Here is a 16,544-nt window from a genome sequence, read left to right on the forward strand (position 1 = left end):
CGTCAGGATGCAGAGGAATTTCTGATTGCTGTCAGTCAACAGGAAGATGATGAGACCACAAAAAGGAACTGTATCCAGGCACTACAAAAATTGCAGGTATCAAAGAAGTACTTTAAAAACAATTATGCATAATTGTTATTGTCCTTGTCATCCACAGCAACTATGTGCAGCAGTACTGCTTGTCTGTTTTAAGCATAGCAAATGTTTGTCGGACTGTACCTTAGGCCTAAAAAAATAATCTGTGTTTCTGATAACATCTTCAAAATAAGGGTTGGCAGGTTAGTATTTTTAGCTCTTCTGAGCCGAAGGCTCAAAGAGCTAATGCTATGGCCATTTGTGCGGTGTGCGTAAACTTTTTAGAAAAAGGGCTATAACTCAAGAACCCCTTGGCCAATTTTTTTCAAATTTGTTACAGGGTATCATTGGCCCAAGGGCTTTCATACATACTAAATACAGGGATGTGACCCTTTAACAAGGGGAGATAATCAGGAAAATACAAACAAAAGTAGTGGTTGCTAAAAAATCTTCTTCTCAAGAACCACTGGGCAGATTATCACCAAACTTACACATAAGGATGAGGATATGTTGTAGATTAAAAATTGTTCAAGGCATTACCCTGGGGCAAAGGGCGTGGTCTCAAGGTCACTTCAAAGTTGACCTAAATTTATATTTCCTTAAATCTTTGATATTTTAGTCATTATAAGGACTAGGATCATCAAATTTTGACAGTTGATGCATCTTAGGACCTTGTGTCAAGTTGTCTCAAAAGTAGGTCACGGTGACCTACTTTTTGAATTTTGCAGGTATTTATTTTAAAATTAATTTTGATGCATATCTTGGACACTTTGAAGCCTATGATCATCAAAACTTGTCAGTTGGTGGATCATGGGACCTAGAAATGCGTCAACTGAAAAATAGGTCACCCTGACCTACTTTCTGAATTTTATGGCTTATCATATATAGATATATTTTAAGTTGTTATTTCAAATACCGAGAGGTTTAGAATCATCAAATCTTGTAAGTTGATGCATCTTGAGGCCTTGAAACATATTTATAAAAAAGTAGGTCACAGTGACCTACTTTTTGAATTTTGCAGATATTCAAATTTCACATTTTCAATTTTAGATGCATATTTTGGGCACTGTAAAACCTAGGATCATCAAACTCTGTCAGTTGATGCATCTTCAAGTCTTCGGTTTGTGTCGACCAAAAAGTAGGTCACCGTGACCTACTTTTGGTATTTGACAGCTAAATTACTATATTTCAGACACTATTTGACCTACAATCATCAAACTTTGTCAGTTGATGCATCTTGAGTCTTCGGAGTGTATCGACCAAAAAGTAGGTCACTGTGACCTACTTTTGGCATTTGACAGTTATATTTATATATTTCATTCACTAATTGACCTACAATCATCAAACTCTGACAGTTGATGCATCTTGAGTCTACGGAGTGTGTCGACCAAAAAGTAGGTCACCTTGACCTACTTTTGGAATTTGACGGCTATATTTATATATTTCAGATACTATTTGACCTACAGTCATCAAACTTTGTCAGTTGATGGGTCTTGCATGTTCGAAGGGTTTCGACCAAAAAGTAGGTCACCTTGACCTACTTTTGGAATTGGACGGCTATATTTATATATTTTTCAGATACTATTTGACCTACAGTCATCAAACTTTGTCAGTTGTTGGGTCTTGCATGTTCGGAGTTCGCTGACCAAAAAGTAGGTCACCATGACCTACGATTGGAATTTGACAGCTATATTTCAATATTCAGATACTAATTGGCTTAAAATCATCAAACTTTGTCAGTTGATATTTCTTGGTTTCTCAAAATGTGTAAACCAAAAAGTAGGTCACATTGACCTACTTTTTTTGAATTCTTAGGATTTAACTAAAGATTTAGAATACTAAGAGGCTAAGAATAGAAATGGTGGGGTTGTACAATTTATCAGAAGAGCGATTCTAGGCCCTTGGGCCTCTTGTTTTCTTCTGAACTTCCTGAAACATTTCATCATGCAAACAGTTCCCATGTTCTTCTTCAAAGACGTCTGTCAAACTTTGACGGTGCTCCAAGCATTGAAGCACTTTTTAGCTTCTATGTGCTTAATTACATTTTGCAATTCCTCTGATTTTTGCCCCCGCTTTTACATTGTGACATGGGAGAGTCAAAGTGGATTCCATATTTAAAAATGGAAATTCAGCGATACTAGCTGGTGTCGCTGCTTTGCCTATCTTTTACAACTTTATTTTCCAAGATGTGAGGATTCAGTCATACCGACTTTGACACCGATTGGAATTTTGTGTATTTATGTGCTGATGTCATGTGCAAAGAAATCAAATGGCGGGGAGATGACCTAAGTCAGTGATGCTTCATTTGTTGGTGTTAGGGCTGTTTAAATGGAGATACATGTAACATCATATTAGCTATGATTAACTTGTGGATCATCTGAGTACTGAATTCTCATGTCTTGGAAGGTAGACTCACGAAATAAATTTGCAAAAGGTAGACAAACCAGCGACACCAGCTCTCTGACATTTCCACTTTTCAATATGGAGTCTGCTCTAAATCTCCTCTGCACATTTTACAATATAAAAGTGGTGGTAAGAGTTGGAGGAATTTCAAATGAATATTGAGCTGGTGATGGTCATGCTGTTTGTATTGTATAGTTTTTAGCCTCCATATCGGAAAGCCATAACAGTTCATTAAAACAGATGTCGAAACCCCTCAAAATTCTGTATTTTTTTCCTCTGCCAACCCATTAAAAAAAATAGGGTAAGGGGCTCAAAAATAGGGACGGGTTACTGGAATCACAAAATTTTCTAGGCCTGATTTATTGTCATTTATTAAGTTAACATGTTCAGTATATTGTATTGTAATTATTTGCAGGATTTGAAAAAAGGTGTACCAGCATTAAAGAGACGACTCTCTCTAAATAGTCAAAGTTGGTTTCATGGTCATTTATCAAGGCAGGAGGCAGAGACTATGCTACACAAAGAAGGCGATTTCCTTGTCAGAGAAAGTCTCAAGAAAAAGACAAATGAATTCCAGTATGTTCTGTCGGTTCTATGGCAGGGCTGTAGACACATTCTCATTTTGCAAGATGAAGAGGTAAGACAGCACATGAAGTAGGTGTGTATGAGCATGTTTCCCTGATAGGCTCATTGCAGGTTGTATAAGAAGCATTTTGTCATGTACATTAGGTTTAAGGATATACATTCCACACTGACAGTATTTTCAATTACTCTGTAAGTTTGAGACAGGTTTAGACGAGTTCAGATGCAATAGTACTTACATTAAATATCGAAAGAATGTTTTCCTACTTTTGCCATAGCGCATAGCAATGAATTGTACAGATGAGTGATAGGAATCTTTGTGTAAAATTCAAAATTATTCAGATGAAGGGCTACATCCCTTTCCAAGAGATAATATTTTAAAAAGTGAAAATAAAATGGGTGTCTTAAAAATTTAAATCTAAATTCTTTAGAACCACCTGTCCCTAAATCACAAAATTTATTCAGTATATTTCTTATATAACTTTTAAAATCATAACCAGTGGGGGACCAAAAAGTGATAACTTCAATATGAGAAATAAAAGTATTGAAATCTTCAGTTAAGTAATAGAGCTATTTGTGTAATTAATGTTTAGAAGTGTTGTAATTAATTGAATGTGGTGTTTTCTACTGGGCACAAGATAGGAGTTTGTGCAGTCATGCAATTTTCCACCCCCATCCTCATATTTTTGTCTCTGGTTCCATGATTGTTTAATGCATATTCATACAATAAATGACATTACACATCTGTATGATTGTATATGGTAACATCAGTGTATTATTTTGGCAGGAATATGAGCAATAGAATGCTGGAAAAACAAGCAAACTTAGTGCCTTTAGTTTCGTATTTTGTTTAACGCTTGGTGTTAGGTTTTAAGTCACTCTTGTGTTTTTCTTCTTGACAAATAAAACATTGTAAATACATAGTGTACTATATAATTAATTGGAATGAATAAGAAAACTGAGTATATAATAATATCTGCCAATTTGTGTTGTTCCAGCACATTTCACATTTGCTCTGTCTGGTCTTTCCGAGAATATTAATTTCTGTAGTTAGAATCTGATCAAGAATAACTATTAAGGAGGGGAAGGGGGCATGAGGTGGATATTAATTATAAGGGCCCTGGCTTAGGGCGGATGCCCTATAGTAATCACTCTGCCTGTTCTTCCATAAGCACTTTCTATGACATGCGATAACTTTAAGTTTCTTTGGGAAGGTTTTCATAAATTTTATACATAATATACTGATAAAAAAGAAAAGAAATGCATAGTACAATTTCATTTTCATTTTAAGACAGGAGAAATACTTAATAACTGATTTATTGATCACATAAAATGATTTAAACCCTGAGTTAATAATCAAAGTATCACAACCACTAATGATAATCAATCATTAACAATTCAAGGTCACCTAAGTTCAATATCTAGGCCCCCATGAGCACCAGTGACTGCCAGACAACGCTTTTCCATGGATGCATTTAAACCTCTAAGACAGTCTAGGGATGTTGTTCCTCTCTAACTGCAGAGCTTCAGCCAGTTGTTGCAGAGTTTGAGTATTTGGCAGATGGATCTATCCAGTTCGTCCCATGCATGTTTGATAGGGTTCAAATGTAGTGATTTGGATAGCCAAAGAAGAATATGGATATTGTGTCTTTGCAGAACATCATGAGTTAGATGAGCAGTATGTGCATGTCCGGCACCTCTGACCGACTCAGACTAGTAAAAGCTTGGTCCAGTCTTGTTTATTTTGTGTCAAGGTAGCCCAACTGGTTGTGTCAAAATATCGTGTTTAATTATAAAACTAAACTATATAAAATTGAAATTTCTTAGGTTCACAGTAAGTTTTTAATCAACAGTATTTATTGTTTCATTTTCAATATATAGATCCAGAGTTATCCTTCCTGTCATGCTCTTTAATGTACTATGTCCTCTGGTGGCATATTGAAAGTAATTTTCCTTACGACAACATCATCGGTAACCCATGGCCAGTCAGGCCATCTCTTACTTCCCTTGGGACACAATGCCGAAAAATTTGCTTGGAAGTGTGTCTGAACTGTGCGTACTGATTGGTAAGAGATGCCGATGTACGTCGACTGCTGTTCAGTATATATTTAGTAAACAAATATCAGTTTCCTTGTCTGATCGAATATAATTAAATTGATAGATATAGTATATTGATATATTAGTTTTTACATCTTTATCAATATCTACTGATTACACTGACGATGTCGCTATTAGACTGTGGACCAAAGTTTGATTTCTCTGGCAGAGGCAAAGGGGAGATAAGAATACATCAAAAGGCAGAGTATGTTTTAATGCAGGGTCGCATTGAAAGACTAGTTTTATGCTATTTTCTGTATTCTTGGATGAATAAAGGTCATTATTAAATGAAGGAAAAAGAATATGTGCAACAGTCAGAATGAATACAACACAAATCATTTTCATATGGTAGACATGTTTTATACTGAAAATCATCTCAAATTTCTCATTCTGATGACAGAATAACTTTCATAATGATTATTCAATACATAGTATGTTATTTATGATACCGAGAGATAAATAAATGCATGTGATATAAAAGAGGTCAGGTATAGTGATGTTGAGCTCGAGATCAGGTCTAGTAAATTTTAAGCTACTGGTCCAACTGGTCTAGTTCCAGGGTGTCATTAAGTCTCTATTTATTCCTATAAACTGGTCTAGTTCCAGGGTGTCATTAAGTCTCTATTTATTCCTATAAACTGGTCTAGTTCCAGGGTGTCATTAAGTCTCTATTTATTCCTATAAACTGGTCTAGTTCCAGGGTGTCATTAAGTCTCTATTTATTCCTATAAACTGGTCTAGTTCCAGGGTGTCATTAAGTCCCTATTTATTCCTATAAACTGGTCTAGTTCCAGGGTGTCATTAAGTCCCTATTTATTCCTATAAACTGGTCTAGTTCCAGGGTGTCATTAAGTCTCTATTTATTCCTATAAACTTGAAGGTTCCTATATTTTCCCTATAAGTCATTATAATCCCTATAAAGCCCTATATATCCCAAAAAAATATGACATTTCTATTTTCAAAAATTATTTTTAAAAAGGGGGGGGGGGCCAAAAATCCAGGAACTGATGCTAGATTGATATTTAATTAGATTGTTATGAAGAGAATAACTATGATGATTGTATAAAAACTGTCTATTGGATGGAAAACTGTTCACATCTGAAAGGATTTTGTCGAGTGGTTAGAGCATCACGCTCAAAATCGCACGGCCTCTCACCATTGTCGGCGCAAGTTCGAATCCCACTCACGCCGGTAAGTGAGAAAGTTTCCCAGTTTACTTTCAGAAGGTCGGTGGTCTCTTCCCAGGTACATTGTACTTGGGTTCTCTCTTCCACCAATAACAACTGGGCACCACCAGATAACTGAAAAATTGTTGAGTGTGGCGGAAAACATCAATTAATCAATCTTTGTTTATGTTTAATATTATTTCTTCTCCAGTAAGATACTATGCTTGCTAGATTTTTATGCAGAAACAATGAACTTTTATACAAATTCTTTAATAAAAACCCGATTTATTCCTATAAATCTGCTGTAAAAATCCCTATATTTGCCCTATAATCTGCAAAAAAAATTCCTATAATCCAATATTTTTTAGACCAAAAGTGGCTCGACACCCTATAGTTCTTTTTATGAAGGGTGTTAAATAGCTTGTAAACACTTCTCCTCCTATATGGCTTATGGGTTTCGTACAATACTTCATTATCATTTAATTATGTTCACATCGTTCTGGCCCAAGGATGTAATATTTCCCTTCAATTTGCAGTGGATCAAAGAGGAGTGGAAGGTATAAAATAGCTTGCATTGCTTCTCCATTATGGTGTATTGGGTAACCTTGAAACTTGATTTTACAGTGCTTTAATATGGAAAGTATAGGAAAATCAAAGAAATATAATGACACATTATTGTAAGTGTAAACATAATTAAGTTAAAAAAGATACATGTATTTCATGTGAAATACGAAAGCCCTACCATGAACCATTAAAAAGTTACGGTTAAAGTTTTCCAAAAAAGTAGGTAAAACCTGAATTTCTGTTCTTTTCCATGGAGCAAGGTCCTCTGGTGAGCAATGTGGTCTGTTGGCTTTTTGTTATTTGTAAACATGTTAATCTTTGTAGCTCAAATTTTATTTTACTCTGAAAGCAGTGTGGATGTACTTCTTCTTAAAAATGATCAAATTTGAAACAAGAGAAAATTCAATAAGACTTCTTTAAATGACAATTTTACTGACTAATCGGCTATTTTGAATTGCATATAACACTGTAGAGATGTTGGAAAGCATAGCTAGGTTTACAAGAACAATTATCGGTAATGATACTTACAGAGAAAAATATTACTGTTAATAAAAAAAGCATATATTTAATCATTGTTTCTCATATTCTTTTAGGGTTACTGGAAGTTTGAGAGTTATTCTTTTCCTTCCATACAAGAGTTAATAGAGTATCAACAAAGTAGTGGTAAACCGGTGACAAAACGCTCAAAGGCCTTACTAAAAAATTCCATTGGCCAGTCAATTGTACAAGCGGAGGTTTGTAATTTGGTGTTCTCATCTAGTTTTTTGTAAGCACATTGATTTATAGTGTAAATATATAATATATATTATGTTTAGTCTTTCATCAGTACAGAGACTTTTGGGGGCATTTGTGTTTTTACAACATGTCTTGTTTTATACTGCTGCTGAATATTTAGAACTTAGGTATGCAGAACAAGAAAATTCTTCTAGATTTCCATGCCCTTGGAGCTAGTGCTACTTTTAACTAATACTCAGATGACCGATGAGGCCTGTGGGCATCTTCTTTCAGTAGAATTTATATTTGTTTTTATAGCAGGCTCCAGAACTGTATGAGCTGCCAGATTCCTGTATATTTCATCCATCAAAAGAGCTATTAAAGAATGTAGATAGAAGAAATTATCTTGGTAAATCAAAGGTATGATTTAAATATTCACAAATGGGCCGAAATGGCATTCATTTTCATTTTTATTAATATAAATGTAACTGTATTGATTTATGATTCAGAGGGCATAATTGCACATATATTTGAAATCAACAAATTCATGTGTTGTCTGTAATACAGGTGGCAGATCAATGCATTAATAGAATTGAAATAAATTCTTTTGTAAAATGCTTTGCCTTTCCCTTAAAGGTGATTTCAGCCATGGGTCAAACTGTGCGCAGGAAACAGAGAAAATTTGCTAAAGGAGATGATGGAGAAGATGAGAATTTTGAGAGACCTGATCAAGACAGTGTGCATATTTCAGAGAACTTGCTGCCAAGACCCAGGCCAAACAGAAATCCACCAAAATCCCCACTCACAAAGGCAAAACGTCAGTCTGAGTTTTCAAACAAATCTTCCTCTAGTCGGAGTTCAGCAGACTCTGTACAGACATTTTATTCTCGGCGACCACCCCCAGCTTTGCCCCGAACTCTCAGCAGATCGATGGAGGATTTGAGTATTCAGAATGATTTGGCTGAATATGAATCGGAACCTTTCATTCATGCTAGGCCAGTAATACCTCCAAGGGGCAGAATGTCTGCTGATTTGGAACATATGTATGTTAACACAATGAATACCAGAAAACCAGTGGATAATACTTTCAACAGTGAACTGACTAGTGCTTTAAATAAACGGCTTAGCAAAGATAAATCTTATGGCTCAACATCAAGTCGGCCAGCAGCACCAGCAAGGCCTCCACCCCCTAGGAGAAACTGACAGCATCAACGATGAGATTGAAATATGCAGCATTTTTGTCTTCAAGTAAAGCATAAGGTGATATGCTTACTATGTTACTGTCTGAAATACATAATTTTCTGTTGATGACATTTTCCAGTCTCCCCAGGGCCCGGGCTTGATTTGTTTCCTTTGTACAAATGTCTATACATTATGTTCTCCATTTGTGAGCATGTCAATCTGATGTACGTTTGTAGAGAATCTTATAGGAATATGAGGGTAAAAAGAAAACTTTTACTTATTCTAAACAAAAATGTAAAATTTGAAATAAGTAATTTAAGAGATAATGAGATATGGCTGAATAAAAAGGTATATCTATCTGCATTGTTGGCAAACACATTAAATATGTAGATAATGTCTTTGCACACACTCAATTACATGAAAGTAAATAGTTTCATATTAAATATATCGCATTCAAATTGATATCAATGAAATCAGTGATATATACAACAGCAGGACATCATAAATGTCCACTGTCACTCTTCATCTGACCACTGTCATTTTTCATCTGACCACTGTCATTCTTCATCTGACCACTGTCGCTCTTCATCTGACTGTTAGCTCACCTAAACCGAAGGTTCAAGTGAGCTTTTCTGATCGCTTTTTGTCCGTCGTCTGTCTGTCTATTAAACTTTTCACATTTTCGACTTCTTCTCCAGAACCACTGGGCCAATTTCAACCTAACTTGGCCAAAAGCATCCTTGGGTGAAGGGCTTTCAAGTTTGTTCAAATGAAGGGCCATGTCCCTTTCAAAGGGGAGATAATCACAAAAATGCAAAAATAGGGTGGGGTCATTTAAAAATCTTCTCCTCAAGAACCACTGGGCCAGAAGAGCTGAAATTTACCTGAAAGCTTCCTGACATATTGTAGATTCAAATTTGTTCAAATCATGGCCCCCGGTGGTAGGATGGGGCCACAAGAGGGGATCAAAGTTTTACATACAAATATATAGGGAAAAACTTTAAAAATCTTCTTCTCAAGAACCACTACGCCAGAAAAGCTGAGATTTACTTGAAAGCTTCCTCCTGACATAATGCAGATTCAAGTTTGTTCAAATCATGGGCTCCGGGGGTTGGATGGGGCCACAATAGGGGATCAAAGTTTTACATACAAATATATAGGAAAAATCTTCTTCTCAAGAACTACTGAGCCAGAAAAGCTGATTTTTACATGAAAACTTTCTGACATAGTGCAGATTCAAGTTTGTTCAAATCATGGGCTCCGGGGGTTGGATGGGGCCACAATAGGGGATCAAAGTTTTACATACAAATATATAGGAAAAATCTTCTTCTCAAGAACTACTGAGCCAGAAAAGCTGATTTTTACATGAAAACTTTCTGACATAGTGCAGATTCAAGTTTGTTCAAATCATGGGCTCCGGGGGTTGGATGGGGCCACAATAGGGGATCAAAGTTTTACATACAAATATATAGGAAAAATCTTCTTCTCAAGAACTACTGAGCCAGAAAAGCTGATTTTTACATGGGGGGGGGGGGGGGTAGGATGGGGCCACAAGTGGGGGGGTCAAAGTTTTACATACAAATATAGGAAAAAGCTTTAAAAGTCTTCTTCTCAAGAACCATTGGGCCAAAGAAGTTGACATTTACATGAAAGCTTTCTGACATAGTGTAGATTCAAGTTTGCAAAGGGTAGTTTGGGCCATAATAGGGACTAAGGTTTTACATGCAAATATATATAGAAAGTCTTCAGATATGGGCCAAGGTGACTCAGGTGATCGATGTGGCCCATGGGCCTCTTGTTTAAATTGTAAACAACAGACAACTACATCATAGATATGGTGCACTACTTGAATTTCAGATAGGGAAACACTTTAATGGTAATAAACTAACGATAGAATCTACAATTTTTTTTAACTCCATTGTAAAGTTTGTTAAATGAACCCTACACTGTTGTCTGTATTTATAAAAAAATACTTTCCTGTGTTATTTTTACACCAAACTTGCACTGGTAAAATATCACATTTATTCAACGGGCATATTTTAGTATTTCACTGCTGCCAATGTAATAAAAGTGCTTATTGATCTCTGAATGTCTTATAGTCACTAAATGATTATTATATAAACAATATATCCAATATACATGGGATACCCCAGTGATAGTAATGAGATTATCTTCAGTGGCATTCAAATGGAAGACTTCTTAAAGAAATATTTTTTTTGTAAAAATGAATATTGTGTGTGTAGTAGTTTGTTTTGGGGATATGAATTCAGTGTAATGCTGGGGTACATACAATGAATATTGTGTGTGTTGTAGTTTGTTTTGGGGATATGAATTCAGTGTAATGCTGGGGTACATACAATGAATATTGTGTGTGTTGTAGTTTGTTTTGGGGATATGAATTCAGTGTAATGCTGGGGTACATACAATGAATATTGTGTGTTATAGTTTGTTTTGGGGGTATGAATTCAGTGTAATACTGGGGTATACATACAATTAGGAGTAAGCCAATTTTGTGTTTCTACTGATTTTTTATCCCCATAATACAACATGCCATACAGAAGATAAGATTTTTCATCAAGCTGAATGGTCTTATGTGTTTTGTAATTTTGTGTTGATGTATATTTTATCATTGGTATATTATATCTGTACAATATTTTTTTTGTAAGGTACACCCAGTTACACGAGAGATTGTATGTATTACTGCAGTTTGTGGACTGGCCTCATACATGTACCTTTCCTACTAATTGACAGGTCTTGATGAAAATTGCTGTGTGTACATGTAGTTTATATGTATTTACAAGATCATTCACCAATCATCTGTGAAATAAATCTTTAAACGTGACACTCTGTCATCCGTAGCAATCAGTGGTGTTCTTTAGATAATAAAATGCTTACTTTGGTTTGTTAAACAAGACATGAACGTTACAAACATTGCAGGTAAAAGTGCATAGCCTTCATTTAGAAAAACATTTTATTATCTATATTAATATTTTTCGGTATTTTTTTAAATACACATTGATACTACATGTATAAAGTGCATAGAATATAAATATTATTGATCTGTAACTTATTTATCTGCAACAGCTGGAAATCAACTAAACTTACTTGTCTCCATATATTTTGGTTATGATTTTTATATACAACTATGAAACTGGTGGTATAATTACAATGTGAATATTTCTATGATTTTTATATTTTTACCTAAATTAATGTTTGCTGATCTGTAACTTTAAAGTATATTACAAGAAATATAATTACCACATTTGCTAAAATCGCTCAATTTTTTTCACCATATGAAATTTTTGAATCTTTGTGGTGAAATTTTTGACTGGTGATTGTTAGGTCCGGTATATATTTTGTATGATGCATCAAACAACACTTGTTGACAGACTTGACGAACACCCCTTCATACACCAGACTCTGTCAGAACAGTTGGAAATTTCACCTTTATACATGTATTCTTTGCAATGTTACTACAGTGTAACTGTACTAATATTAATTATTGCCTGTATTGAAGATGTGGAAGACTTGAAGAAATCAATTTGTCCATCTGTCTGACTTTTAGTCAGGAGATCAAGATCAAGAACATAATGACTTCAAGATTGGGTGACTAGATAACTTCAGTACTTTTCTACTAATTAGTTGTCTGCCAACTGACTTCATATATATGTAAAGTATTTTTGTGACTGGAGAGAAGTTTGATGGATAGCATCAATATTAGTATAATAACGGTCAATACAACCTATCATTGGTTCAAATGCTGTCTGACGTGTTTCATACCGATTGATAAGCCGTTCTTGGCACACTGATTTTGACTGTGGATAACTCCATTTATCTGAACAGGATATAGGGCTCACGGCAGGTGTGACCGGTCGACAGGGGATGCTTACTCCTCCTAGGCACCTGATCCCACCTCTGGTGTGTCCAGGGGTCCGTGTTTGCCCAACTATCTATTTTGTATTGCTTGTAGGAGTTATGAGATTGATCACTGTATAATTCCAATGTTATTTATTACAATTGTTTTGATTGGACAATAATAAAGCTAAACGAGAATTTACACATCAATAAATTCAGAAGCACTATGCATTCATATGCGCCTGAAAACAAATAACATATAGTGCGGGGAAACTATTCAAATTTTTGAAATTGATAATATAGAGAACAAATTGGAATCAAAAGAATCAAACATTCTTTTTGAAGAATTTATCGATGTGTAAATTCTGGACATTTTACTCACAAACTTCACATAAAAGTGCTTCGCACTTTTATTAAGTTTGCGAGTAAAATGTCCAGAGTTTACACATCGATGAATTCTTCAAAAAGAATGTTTAATCCTATATTGTTATCTTCACCTTTCATTGAAAGAACAGAGGTTCAGTGATGGGAGGTTTTAGCTGGCATAAGTACGAATTACAAGAAAACGATCTTGCCATTGAACTTTACTTCTTTATATTCTTTGATCGAACTCGATATCAGTGTAGGTCTCTTTTTATGTGTACAGAATGTCAGATCATCTCTACAAAAGGTACATTTAGAATGTATGCCATGTTAATCTACAATGGTTTGTCACTCTGCAAATACATTTGTATGCAATATTTTACTTTGTAAACCATTTTTATTTTAGCAAATTTTTACAGTCGAGCTTCCATATTTGTATCCCAAATTTTTAAAAGACATGCAATTTGTCTACAATGACTTTTGGGTTTTATACATTATCTTTGTGCATTAAAAAACAAAATGAAAAATGCACATTTTGTACTGTATACAACTTACATGTAACTGGTGTATTAATTTTGCTATAGGAATTGATTTTGCTCAAATCTTTGTAATGTGCCAACTTGTATATATACATGTATATTTATACGTAATAATTTTTTTTTAATGGAATTGCACATTATGCATCAGTAACATCCATGTATGGGAATCGGGTGGTGAGTGATGAGTATAGAAAACGAAATCAGCCGTGGGTTCTAATGATACCTGTTCATCTGAGTGGTTTCGTCCCCATTTTATACAGGTTGAGGATTGTATAGTTGAGTGGTTTCACTCTGATTTATCTTTAGAATGAATCAAATCATGGACACATGATGTGGAATGGGTCAGTGTTTGCAATGACAAAATGCTGATGTCTGAAATTGGCTTCATTTTTGTTGGAGAAATTTTTCTAAAGTCTGATGTTTTTAAATGTAGCTACCGCATACTGTAATTATTGACTTTAAAAAAATTCAACTTATGCTTTCATAATGTAATAAAAAGTATGTTAATTTAAGAACAGCTGATATCAGTGGGTTTCTGTTTTGCTCCTCATTATATTCAGATAGACATAATAAAATGGAACACACAATTCACTATATTCAGACAAACTATACACTATAATATATACACCATCCTGAATCCGAAACCCTGTGGTATAACATCCTATGCACATGATCGTGCTCAAAAGCCGATGAACAAACCTTAATTAAGCATTTTCGTTTTAAAACTATCTCTGGGTCTCATTAAGATCTAAGGTGTTGCCTACAAAAGCAGTCGGGGTGTAAAGGGAGGTGGTGGGTTAAAAACTGTCTAAACGTTCATGCGGTGTACTCCGCCATCATCAGTCGAAAGTACAATATCCGAGTGAAGTCACAGAATACACAAATTAGCTCTTCTACTTTTTATATATGAAGCAAAAATTAAATTATCAGTGAAATTTATTCATTCATTGATTAAAATATTGTGAAGTTTATATACTTATGTTGAAATATTGTAACCATTTCCATCTGTAATATCATGTCTAGGCAAAGAATGTTTTAAAAACAAAAATAATGTTTATTGTCGCTTTAATTAAAGTGCTCGTCATTGATAAAAAAATATTGCACTGATCAATCAGCCCGACTCACAGTTGCTCTAGATAAACAGCCATTACTCACTGAATACGGACGAATCCACTCTGAGCGAACAAATGATGGTGGTGAAACCACACAGATTCCATATGACATACATGTAAATACAAAATATCAAATCAAAATTAATAAAATATCTTCCAATAATACTGGTGTATGTACAATGTTTTTATTAGTTCACAACAATCTAATTAAAATTAGCTGTTTTGAATCCGCTACCGCTTCTCAAGCGGTAGCGGATTCAAAACAGCTAATTTTAATTAGATCGAGTTCACAAGAGCTGAAAGTTCTGATGACATTTTGTCTTGCGTCCGTCTGTCAGACTGTCCGTAAAATTTTAACATTTTCGACTTCTCGAGAATTTCTTCAGAAATAATTTCAGACAAACTTGACACAAAGTATGCTTGGGTAAAGAGGATTCAAGTTTGTTCAAATGAAGTGTCATGCCATTTTTGAAGTGAAGATTAAGAATTAAGAGAAATTGTGGCATCGTTTAAATGTCTTCTCAAGAACCACTGAGCCAATTTCAAAGAAACTTGACACAAATTGTCCTTGGGTAAAGGGGATTCAAGATTCAAAGGGGAGATAATCAAGAAAATGCAGAAATAGGGTGGGGACATTAAAAATCTTCTCAAGAAGCACTGCATATGGGTTAGAAAAGTTGAAACGTACTTCATATTGTAGATTCAAGTTTGTTCGTATCATGGCCCCTGCGGGTAGGATGGGGCCACAATAGGGGGTAAAAGTTTTACATGGGGATCTGTATGATAAATCTTTTAACAAAAATTTTCTTCTCAAGAAGACTAGGACCATGCCTGGTTACTGATATTGATATGCAAACATTCGCAGGTAGTGTAGATTCAAGATTGTTCAAATTGTAGTCCCTAGGGGTAGGGTGAGGCCACAATAGCCTTAGGGGATCAATCTTTTAGATAGGAATATATAGGATAAATCTTTAAAAATCTTTGAAAGAACAACAGGGCCATAATTATATCCAAATGCAGATTCAAATTGTGGTCCCTGGGGTTGGGTGGTGCCACAATAAGGGATCAAAATTTTACATGGGAATATATAGGGAAACATCTTTAAAAATCTTCTCAAGATCAACAGGGCCCTGTTTAGTCACATTGATATGCAAGCATCCTCAAGTAGTGTAGATTTAAGTTTGATCAATTCAGGGGGCCCAGAAGTAGGGTGGGGCCATAATAGAAGATAAAAAAAAAGAGTCTTTTCAAAATTAGCAGAACCACACTGAATCATATCAAAATACAAATTTATTTGTATTCCTTGTAACAAGACCTTTCTCAAACTTAAGCCAGAGGTCGTTTGCACACTGTGTGCGGAGACGCAGAGGACTATGGGTAGTATGGACCTTTCTTTGGTATCAAAGTTTGTGACCTTGACCTTGGAGTTTGACGTACTTTTGAGAAAACATAACCTACAAGGCAACATATCATGAGGTAAGGTAAAATTTCATATTTAGTATGTAGATTCCTTATTACAAGAAAGGTTATTGATGCCATATGTGATCTTGTCCTTAAAGTTTGACCCAAATTTTAAAACTCTATCCAAAACTAGTGAATGTTGAGTGATACATCTTCATATTTCATGTATGCATTCCTTGTTACAAGACAGCTTTCTTTTGGCACCAAAACTGTTGACCTTGGATTTCGACCTACTTTTAAGGTAACCTAGGCAATATCCTCTGAATAGTTTAATTAAGGTATAGGTATTATATATTTTGTATTATCGCGGTAGGTCAGTGGTAGAGCGTTCGCTTCGTAACCGGGAGGTCGTGTGTTCGAGCCCCACTCGTGCCACAGCCGCGCCAATCCTAAGACTTTTATTGCAGAAGTGAGATTCATATCATGATATA

General features: G+C 35.1%; 1 protein-coding gene across 3 annotated transcripts in view; it reads left to right on the forward strand.

Annotated features, from left to right (window-relative positions):
• The window catches only part of LOC130051746 (uncharacterized), a 26,866-nt gene extending 16,605 nt beyond the window's left edge, over positions 1-10,261 (forward strand). For 2 of the 3 annotated variants that reach the window (XM_056154326.1, XM_056154328.1), the window contains 5 exons: positions 1-96; positions 2,894-3,115; positions 7,481-7,621; positions 7,920-8,021; positions 8,238-10,261. The exon at positions 1-96 is cut by the window's left edge and continues 42 nt beyond it. In XM_056154326.1, the coding sequence (XP_056010301.1) occupies positions 1-96; positions 2,894-3,115; positions 7,481-7,621; positions 7,920-8,021; positions 8,238-8,804 (1,128 nt within the window). In that variant the 3' untranslated portion in view covers positions 8,805-10,261. The remainder of the gene's footprint in view (positions 97-2,893; positions 3,116-7,480; positions 7,622-7,919; positions 8,022-8,237) is intronic. The other variant, XM_056154327.1, reaches the window with a different exon arrangement.
• Positions 10,262-16,544: the final 6,283 nt, after the last annotated feature.

This window comes from Ostrea edulis, chromosome 2 (assembly GCF_947568905.1).
Source record: "Ostrea edulis chromosome 2, xbOstEdul1.1, whole genome shotgun sequence".
Taxonomy (NCBI): domain Eukaryota; kingdom Metazoa; phylum Mollusca; class Bivalvia; order Ostreida; family Ostreidae; genus Ostrea; species Ostrea edulis.